Below are 11,175 nucleotides of genomic sequence, written 5' to 3'. Positions count from 1 at the left end.
AGAATCTGGATAGATTTCGTCGTTCCCGATTCATTTACATTGCTTTTTTGTAAAAATACATATCGTTATCAAAATGCGTTTCGTATAATAAAATACTTTTATGCAAAACTAATTATATTACACAAACATTAGAACACAAACTAATACAAGGTGTTTCAGAAATGATGACTACTCAGTGTGGTAGCAACGTGAAATTTGCGTTTGTTTACACCCTGTATAAGACAATATCATAAATTGCAATAACTCCTCTAGTCGATAAACGTCTGATCATTTAAAACAGGGACTCACACAAGTCATGGGCCTCAAATTCTCGTCAATATCATCCTGATGCAGCAATTTATTCGCACTTTCGGTCCTAAAAAAAAATTACAATTTTTCAAATATTCAGGTTGGGTAATTGAAGATTAACGCTTTGTCCAAAATAACGGCATTGCTACTATTGTCGATAATCGATCACGTCTATTAGGTATTTGCTATTATTATTTTTTATAGAACAACAATTATAATATCGGCATGCCTTATTTTGCTGTATGACCACGCTGCACTGTTTATACTCCTTCCGAAAGAGTTCCAATATCGGGATTTGCTTTCAATAATATTTGTAAACGTTACGATTAGTCTGAACGTAAGAGTAGGAATGAAACACTATTAGTTTAGTGCGACGTTTCACCGGTTTCATTCCAGCTTCCTCAGGCACTGATATAGAGACATTAGGACTTACATAACAAAATAGGGAGAAGTCCTTTTTATTAAATAAACAAAAATTACTGCCTTGGTTCAAATAGAGATATAAAAAAGACAACACAGTTGAACCTTAGTATTAAAAATACAAAGTCCTTAAATTCTTAGTTTAAAAAAAAATTAGCTTAGCATAAGAAAAAAACAAATACATAAAAAATCTAGTGATAATCCCACAATACATACAAATCAAAAGATACATCATTAACTTTCTTACTTTTCTTACTAATGGTCACCTCTATGCGGAAGTAAAAAAAACACAAAACAAAAATAAAAAAGACAGATTGCGTAGACCTAAAAAACAATTTTTTCGTCGTATTTAATTACTACACCGAGACAAAAGAATAAAAATTAAAATAAAAAAACCTTAAATCAAACTTTTAGCTATTACATTAACACTTTTTAAACTTTAAATACGTTCGATGAATTTGAAATGTTTGCCGAAAATTTTTTAAAAATGTCAAAAAAACTACCTTTAACAGTGTAAAACTCTTTAGTGAACCAAATATTAACAGTTACAGTATCGGACAAAATTAAAACAACTTTTTAAATATTTGTATAAATTATTTATATTGAATTCCCTACTAAATATTTTATAAAAATATGTTTGTTTGCCAGGCATGAAGGGTGTTTGTTTACTGTAGTTTTTCTTGTGCTTCAATAACGAGATAAAAGAATTATCATTAAAACAACTGCGACAAAATCAGAGCAACTAAAAAACAAACTAGTTTTAATATTGTATGAGAAACTGTGCCGTTGTGAGGTTTTTATTTAAAATATGCCGCGTGGTGTGCATTATTCGCTGGACCTAAAAGAAAAAAACTATTGATGCCTATTTATCTAAAAAAAAGCCAGTATCAACTATATTTAGAGTTCGAAAAACTTTGTTGTATCAAAAACTATTAAAAATTACCGAATCCGAGGTTAGGGTTACGACCTTTAAGCATGGTGGTCGGAACCAAGAAAACCCACAAAAAACTTAAATTAAAGGCACATTAAAGGACTTAGTATAAATGATCCAGGAATGTCTTTGACTCAGATTGTAGCCGCAGTTGGTGGCGTTAACATGTCTTCCAGGACTACTGAACGTTGTTTAGTGGATTTCGGAGGATGCAAGAATGTTGTTTGCTAGTTTGCCACCTATTGGAAAAAGGTACTTTGTTCTGATGAATCTTATATTTTCAAATGACAAAACACGTCCTGCAGGAAAAAAGTACGTTGCTACTACTGTGAAACATGGTGGCGGCAATATGATGGGGTAGGGCTGCTTTTCGGCTTATGGAGTAGGTCCTATTTACAGACTTATGGATTGGTTCGAATATGTTAATATATTGGAAAACATAAAGCTGCCTTATGCGGACTAGCCAATGCCCTTAAAATTCACAACATAACAACTAAAATTTTAAGAGTGGTTTACTAAGCAAAAAAATTAATGTTTTAAAGTGGCCAGATCTAAATCTCATCGAGAATCTATGGAAAATAGTGGAAAAACGAGTTCAATTAAATGTGAATATTATATTTTAACCTGTGTTTCAATTAATCTTTTGCTGACGAGTTAATTTAAAACATATAAACCATAACATGCTACTTAACCTACTAAAATGTAGAAAGTTGCTCTAATTTTGGCCGATACTGTAATAAATTGATATTAAGTAATAAAAGATTAAAGGATTACACGTGTTTCGCCTGTACCGCAAGCAAGAAAATCTATAAGAAAAAAAAACAGGAATAATACGGTTTACACACACCTAATTCATTAAAAATATATACTAAAATTATAAACTATTTACTTCATACCTTGTATAATCACTAATAAAAAAGCAAAAAAAAAACAATACTACATATACACATAAGAGTAGAAATTGCAAAAATATCTGAAGGCAAGGTCAAATTGTTGAGGTTCAAAATTAAAAATGTCATTTACACAGTTCAGAACTTGACTTTGTTATTTCTACGTTTTCTAGAAGGTCCAACTTTTTACCTTTGGAACATATTCATGTATACTTTCACATTCTTAGCTATGATAATAGAATGTCTTACAAGTAGGCAAAATCCCATAGTCAACCCAGCCATCTGTCTAAAGAATAATCCGCTAAATTTAAAAAAAGTGTTGTTCCAGCATTAGATTTAACATGATTTAAGTTATGTTTCAATATTATCTACTATAGTAGGTTCTAAATTGGTAATTTACCTATAATATCTATCACCCAAAAAATTTCAGCATCCATCAATTTCGAAGCATTATCTATCATGGTTTTCGGTATTTTTGGAACTTGAATCCCTTTTATTTCAGAAAATGTCCTTAAATAATTCATACAGGGAAAATGTAAGTAAAAATATTTTCATTTAGATGACTTGGAAAAATATTCAACAAAAAAGTTTATTTGAAAAAATATCCGAAATAATTCAAGCCATAGCTGAAAATTATATCTTTTCTGCGATTTCGGAAAATTATCAAAATATGTGATTTTTTTGAAAACCTTATGATTATTTTTAGGCAGTGATGAATTCTATCATCTCACAGCGACCAACTGACTTAACCGCCTGGAAGAAAAACTAATTTCTTCCAGGCAGTTGAATTAATTGATATACAGACTTTCCCGGAAAATATGGCAAATATGCCTCGGATTCAGGTAGCAACTAAAAAAAAAATATGGAACTTTCCTATAGGCCCTAAGAAAATACGACCCCTTAAAGACGCCGCTGGAAATCGGTTTTTCTTGAATAACTTTTGAAGTACCTGGTATTATTTAATAAACATTTTACGTGATCAACACTACTAAGCACCTTTTAAAGCGGAGTCCTTAAAACACATTTACCTTGTTTATTTTACCAGGGGCGGACTAGGTTGTACATTATCAGGTTTAAATTTTGAACACCCTGTATGATAAAGACTGAAATAATAAATATGTATAGCTTGAACCTTAAACTAAAGGCACTCTTGTTCATTATCGATAAAATAGACCGTTTTTGGACAAAAAAAGAATTAAGGAATCACTGTTTTATTTTAATCAAAAAGGACCATGATATGTTCTTTTTTTCAGTTGTCTTGAAGTTGTTTACTCTGAAAAACCACATGTTTTTAAAAATGCAGTGTGGTTCTTAGAAAGGTGCCTTAACGAAATTGTTTAAAAAAATGTAAACCTATGGTTTTCTTGAAACGAAAAAACAACCTGAAAAAAGAATGTAATAAATAAAGAAGGTAATAATTCGAAACAATGAATTACAAACTTTATAAGTAGGTTCAACTTGGGCTTCGTGACAATTTCGAGTTCGCAAACTGGCTATTAGATCAGGAACTAATCCAAACTTCGTTAGCATTATTTTATATATATATACAGTGCTTTTCTTTGAAGTCCCTCCCCCGCATTTATTTTTTAAACGGGTCAAAAAAAAATTTTGAAACTTGGCATAAGTAAATTGGTCTATAGATACTATTTTTCACTGTAAACTAGGTAGTTGTAAATTCCAAGATGGCGGCTGGGCGACATCTTGAGAAAAAATTTTAAATAGAAAGAGGGGTCGTGCGGTACCTCATTTTAAAGGTCTCAATGAGTGCTTTATAACCCTGAAATATTAGACCCATATCTTAACTCGTTTAAAAATGGCGGCCTAATAAAAAAGTATTTTTTTTTATTTTAACGTTTTACATTTTTATGATTTTTGAATAGGTAAAAATCAGTGTACGAAAATAAATGCGTCACTATTTTATTTTGACATAAAAACGACAGTTCTAAATGTCAAAATAACACATAACTTGAATAAATGTATTAAATAGAAATCTTGTGTTACCTCATTTAAAAGGTTTTATTGAGTACTTTTAATATTTATTACATGGACTCGGTGGACTCCGTTTTGACCTGTCTAAAAGTAACAGCCAAAAAAATACACTGTTGCGATTTTATTAACGTTTTTAATAATAATATACAAATAATTTATAATTTTTGAATTTTGGATTTAAAGATTAACTTTTTGGTTTCTAAAGACTTACTAAACCGCCCTCGTATGTCACATTTCACGTTAAAGGTTATTGAACATTATTTAGACATTCCAAAAACCAAATAGCTATTAAAAAAACTCGAAAAAAAATTTTAAGATATTTTTCCTTAACCGGTAAATTACTCTTGTATCGGTCATTGTTAGATATTGTTTAGTGTGTTTGGCAGTTTGAATTTATTGTTTTTTTCAAAATGGTTAATTCTCGTCCATTGGAGGAAAAAGTAGAAGCAATTTTTATTTATGGAGCAACGCTTAATTTTCATGAGACTTAAAGGGTTTTCAACGAACGTTTTCCTGATCGTCCTATTTGCCGTAAATATTTAAGGGAACTTGTAAATAAATTTACAACTACTGGTACTGTCCAGGATAAAAAACGCCCAGGCCATATGTCTATTTCAGAAGAAAAGCAAGTCCAAATAATTGGCGAAATAATAGAAAATCCCCAACATTCTACTCCAATTGTTGCTGATATCTGTGAAGTTTCAACTTCGACGGCATGGAGAGTTTTTAAAAAAAATAAGTTTCACCCATACAAGATCCAAATGGTCCATCAACTGACTGAAGATGATCCTGACCGAAGAGTGCAATTCTGTGAAATTATGGCAAAGAGAGTAGAAAGGCAACCTACGTACGTGCGCAACATTTGTTTTAGCGACGAATGTACTTTTTTTTTAAATGGTAATGTCCACAGACAAAATTGTCGATATTGGAGTGATACCAATCCACACATTTTTCGTGAAACCCGATCTCAGTATCCGCAAAAAATCAATGTATGGGCAGGAATATTAGGGAATCATATCGTAGGGCCGCTGTTTTTAGAAGAAAATTTAACAGGTGAATTGTACTTAAATATGCTGGAAAATGCTATCGATCCTCTCATAACAGAAATTGTTGAGGCTAATGTACATGAATTTGACATGGAAATTACATTTCAACAAGATGGTGCTCCTCCGCATTTTGCCAGGAATGTGAGAAATTATTTAAATGATAATTATTTTGGTCGTTGGATAGGTCGTCGGGGTCCTATTGAATGGCCAGCTCGGTCACCAGATTTAACGCCGCTAGACTTTTTTTTGTGGGGATACCTAAAGCAAAAGGTATACGAAACAGAACCTGCCTCAATTTTTGAGCTACGACAAAGAATCACTAACATTTGTCAAAATTTATTTTCGTACACTGATTTTTACCTATTCAAAAATCATAAAAATGTAAAACGTTAAAATAAAAAAAAATACTTTTTTATTAGGCCGCCATTTTGAAACGAGTTAAGATATGGGTCTAATATTTCAGGGTTATAAAGTACTCATTGAGACCTTTAAAATGAGGTACCACACTACCCCTCTTTCTATTTAAAATTTTTTCTCAAGATGTCGCCCAGCCGCCATCTTGGAATTTACAACTACCTAGTTTACAGTGAAAAATAGTATTTATAGACCAATTTACTTATGCCAAGTTTCAAAAATTTTTTTTGACCCGTTCAAAAAATAAATGGGGGGGAGGACTTCAAAGAAAAGCACTGTATATATATATACAATTAAAGTATAGAAAAAGTATATATATATATATATATATATATATACTTATATATATATATATATATATATATATATATATATCATATATATATATATCATATATATATATATATATATATATATATCATATATATATATATATATCAATTATATATATATATATATATATATATATATATATATATATATATATATATATATATATATATATATATATATATATCATATATATATATATATATACTTTTTCTATACTTTAATTGCCCTCAATTTTATACTATAATATACTATATAAATAGATATTGATTAATGTTGCTGCAATAAAAATTGGCTCTATGTTTCTACTTTTTTTTAATAAGCTTCTCATAGCAAAGTCCAATTGTCGTAAAGCTTTTAAATACACAGCTTTTTTTTTTATCGATCTTCGACCTAAACACACTTAATTTATCAACTTTAAATACATAACAGGAGCAAAATAATACAAAGACTATGAGAATATTTAATGCACTTACATTTTTATAACAATATGTAATTCACGATTGTACGATTTCAGTTCTTTGATGAATTGAAAGAAACTAGCCTATGCTGACTTGTAAATATCTTTCAGCGAATTGTTTCAATTGCTGTCTGTGTAGGCTCTCACACTAACGTTGATGTGTGGTTCAGCGCATATATTGAATATGTATATTAGGCTTAAACACATGAAAATGCAATGATGAAGATAGAATTTCCATATGATGATCTTATAATAGAACTAAAGATGGGCTCTATTATTTAGCTATTCTGTATACTGATACAATTATCTTAAATAGGCGTATGATCTTAAATGAATTGGGAGTGGTATTTCATCATAAACTTTCTTGTGTCCCATATATCGATCACAAATGTGGCAGCGTATATCATTGGGTTTCCTAATAAGGACATGTATTTATTTTTTTTATCTGTCCCCTTTTAGGCTTTTATCTTACTCATATGGCCAAAAATAAGGGTGGCGAGTTTCAAATGGCCTAGGGGCGGCAAAAGTTTAAATCCGCCACTGATAAAATGGCGAATGAAAACTTAAATATAGGACTTTCCATTTAAGAATTTGTTCGGCAGGTATTTGCTTGGAAATTTAGGTATACAAGTATTTATAAAAGTATCAGGATACCGTCAATGCGGGTGACTTGATAACAATTTTGACATGTTCACCCTCTACGAGACATAGAATAAAAAATTGGTTTGCAAAAAAAATATGGAAAACTTGCACATAAGTTTGGGGAATATACAGAGTGAGTTTTTTAAAATGCGATATGTCAAAAACGGCTGCAAATTTTTTTTTGACATTTTGGTGACATTTCAAGTATACCGGGGGGCACTTTTTGTGATATTTTTGACATTTGTCCCTTCACCCCCCTGAGAGGGTCACTTCCTTATTTTAAATGGAAAGACGTGTTTTTTATTCTTAAATACGAATCTACATAAAATATGAAGTCTGTTTACAAAAAATTTTTAAAATTGCTCTGCTGGTTACGGAATTATGATCAAAAATGTTTTGATTAAATTTAAAAATAATTCGAATATTTTACCATAATAACAGCCGGTTGCCATGGAAATCCTACTGTTTATTTTACTAGTATGGATGGAAATGAAAATCCTAGTAACAGTAGGATTTCCATGGCAACATAACAAGCAGTGTCACATAAAAATTTTGACGTGTTATTAACAAGTAAATTGTGTTTAAATAGAAAAAAATGGAAGCGAATTTCAGTGTAGAAGTAGATATGTTGTTAATTTTGGGGGAGTGCAGAAAAAATTATAGGGAGGCTGCAGTAGTGTGGGCCGAGAGGTTTCCGGATATTCCAAAATCTCATATGGCCTTTAGGAGACTGGAGACCAGAAGTCGTATGACTGGTAGTCTAAAAAGTAAACGACGAAATCGGATTAAAACGCAAACAGATGAAAATAAGGCAGTTGCTTTATTAGGAGCAGTAGCTATTGATCCTCAAATCAGTACCAGGCGGCTTGCTTTAGATGCTGGAATTAGTCAATCATCAATTATAACAATTCTGCACCGGTACAAGTTTCATCCTTACCACATTACACTTCATCAAGAGCTTTACGGACATGATTTTGAGAATCGCATTAATTTTTGCACTTGGATTTCAACAAAAATGCGTGAAAATAACCATTTTTTGAGAAACGTTATTTTTTCTGATGAGGCTTCTTTTAATAATTGCGGGCAGGTAAGATTTAACTTATTTAAATTAGAACATATTCAAGTTTTGGTTGTTTATTTTTCTAAAAGGTAAACAGGCACAACATGCATTACTGGGCAGCAAATAATTCTCACTGGATGAGAACTGTACCAAATCAACATCCCTGGTCTGTGAAGGTATGGTGTGGTATTTTCGAGGATAGAGTTATTGGTCCGCATTTTTTCCAAGGTCATTTAAATGGACAGGTCTACACAGATTTTTTAAGAAATCAGTTACCTCGTCTACTAAACCAAAATTTAAATCCTAACGTATGGTTTCAGCAGGACGGAGCTCCACCCCATTATGCCATAGAGGCCCGTACTTATTTAAATGAGATTTAAAAGTGTTTGGAAGTCGAAGGCGGTCACTTCGAACAGCTCCTTAGGCATAATACATAGACGATAAATAGTTAAAAAGTAGGAAATAATTTGTTTTTATTGTAGTAGAATATTCGAATTATTTTTAAATTTAATCAAAACATTTCTGATCATAATTCCGTAACCAGCAGAGCAATTTTAAATTTTTTTTGTAAACAGACTTCATATTTTATGTAGATTCGTATTTAAGAATAAAAAACACGTCATTCCATTTAAAATAAGGAAGTGACCCTCCCCCCCTCTTAGGGGGGTGCAGGGACAAATGTCAAAAATATCACAAAAAGTGCCCCCCGGTATACTTAAAATGTCACCGAAATGTCAAAAAAAAATTTGCAGCCGTTTTTGACATATCGCATTGCAACACTTTAAAAAACTCACCCTGTATACATCAGAAAAAAACATTCAAATTTCTTTTAGTTCTCAAAAAAAAAAATAAACAGAAAATTTCAAGTCACCCGCAATACGGGTGTCTTGAAAAATGGGATTTAAAGTCGTTTAAAATGAAAGTCACCCGCTCTAAAGGGTGTATCGAACCAAATTAGTTAATTAAAACTAATTTCTTTGGTTGTACCAATTATAAAACATTATTTTATATAAAAAATATAAACTTAATATAGCTTAAGCACTATTCTAATTTGACATTGTTTTTAAAAAATAAATTTTAGTGCTCCTCTCCTTAACTCTTCAGGACGCTCAAACTTCCTGATCACCTACTCCATAGTAATGTCACTAATATCTGGCTTAAGGGGAAAAACAAAGGCATCTTTGATTTTTTCAGAAGGCCTAAGAAATGAGCAATGTATAAATCTTTGGTCTACTTCTATTACTTTTGCCAGATATCTTTGTTGCTTTTTCTTTAGTGTAGTAAACTCTACCAAGATGAAGTCCCCTTCTACCAAGTTGTCTAGAGCGATTTGCGCTTTCTCGACTGTAATACATCATGTTCTGTATTTTTGCAATAAAAAAAACAACGATGCCTTTAAAATCCATATAGTGAATAATCAATGGAATCAGTAAAAATACAAAGTAAAAAAACGTTATGAAAACTTTGCTGGGAAGTTATTACAAGCTGTTCTAGAATAGAATAGTTAGCATGTTTAATTTTGTTAATGAATTTAAAAAAGTGTTAGTTGATTTAATAAATGTTCACTATGCTATAAAAGTTATACAATAAACTCTTTACCGATGTACTTGTTTTCTAATGTATTAATGTCTTATATTCTTATAAAAATTAGTAAATATGTATTGTAAAATTAGTTTAAAAAAAATAAAAGTGATGCTTTCTTAAAATGTTCACTTTATTAATGGTAATATGAAATTCATGCAATCAAATATCATTTATCCTCATATGCTTTTAATTTATACTTAAGACGATAACGTATAAAATTATACAGTTTTATATATATACAGTAGTAATTATAATTAGTTTACATTTTTTAAGTTTTAAATATCAATTTAATTATAAGGAAAACGGCTTTTTTTTTTAATTCTTTGAAAAATTAACCTTAAAAGTGAGTTTAAAAAATAACGGCTCTAAGGACGATTTAAATATTTCTTGGAAATGGTTTTTAAAGAGTATGTCTCTTAATTATAGTGGTCCATTTTTCCAGAATGTTTATTGTCTATTTACGTGAAGAAATCATTTATTTAAGTAAGAAAATCAGTGATGGATATCTTCTGTTGTATTGTGTTTCTATGTTTTGATGGATTTTAAATAAAGGTTTGCCAAATTGGTCTCTTCAAAAAGTTATGTTAAATTTTTCCTATAAATTGTACAGTACAAGTCAATAATTGACCCCCTTAAAATTTTAATTGATTGAAAAAATAATATTTGCAGAAAACCGATGCTATCGATTTATTTGGAAGAGTTTTATCTTTGCAGATAAATGCTTCTTGCAAGTGCGGATATTTTGAATTGTTACAATACCAGAAACTGGTATAAAGAAAATCAGCATTTAATTTTTGAGAACACATAACAAAGAGGCTTCGGAGTTGGAGTTTTAGTTTGGCAGACGAATAGTATAAAGGATTTTTTAAGAAGATCTTACACCCATACATCCTAGACTAGGACTTCTTGAGGAAGTTATTCCAAAACCGCTTGATAATATTCCATTAGCTCAATATAATGCTGTTTACTTCCAGTGCACCAAGTCAACTCTAGGCACGTAAGAGCGTTTCTAGATAATAACTTTCGTGAAAGATGGACCTCTCCGGACTTGTTAGATTGCCTCCACGGCCTCCAGATTACTCAATTCTGGGTTTTTTAATGGGGCTATATACAAAATGAAA

General features: G+C 30.8%; 1 protein-coding gene across 2 annotated transcripts in view; it reads right to left on the bottom strand.

Moving 5' to 3' along the window:
• Window positions 1–96: 96 nt before the first annotated feature.
• Window positions 97–11,175, bottom strand: part of LOC126737018 (katanin-interacting protein-like) — a 31,416-nt gene continuing 20,337 nt past the window's right edge. For both annotated transcript variants that reach the window (XM_050441701.1, XM_050441702.1), the window contains exon 18: window positions 97–355. In XM_050441701.1, the coding sequence (XP_050297658.1) occupies window positions 268–355 (88 nt within the window). In that variant the 3' untranslated portion in view covers window positions 97–267. The remainder of the gene's footprint in view (window positions 356–11,175) is intronic.

This window comes from Anthonomus grandis, chromosome 6 (assembly GCF_022605725.1).
Source record: "Anthonomus grandis grandis chromosome 6, icAntGran1.3, whole genome shotgun sequence".
Taxonomy (NCBI): Eukaryota; Metazoa; Arthropoda; class Insecta; order Coleoptera; family Curculionidae; genus Anthonomus; species Anthonomus grandis.
This window is presented reverse-complemented; position numbering and strand designations above follow the sequence as displayed.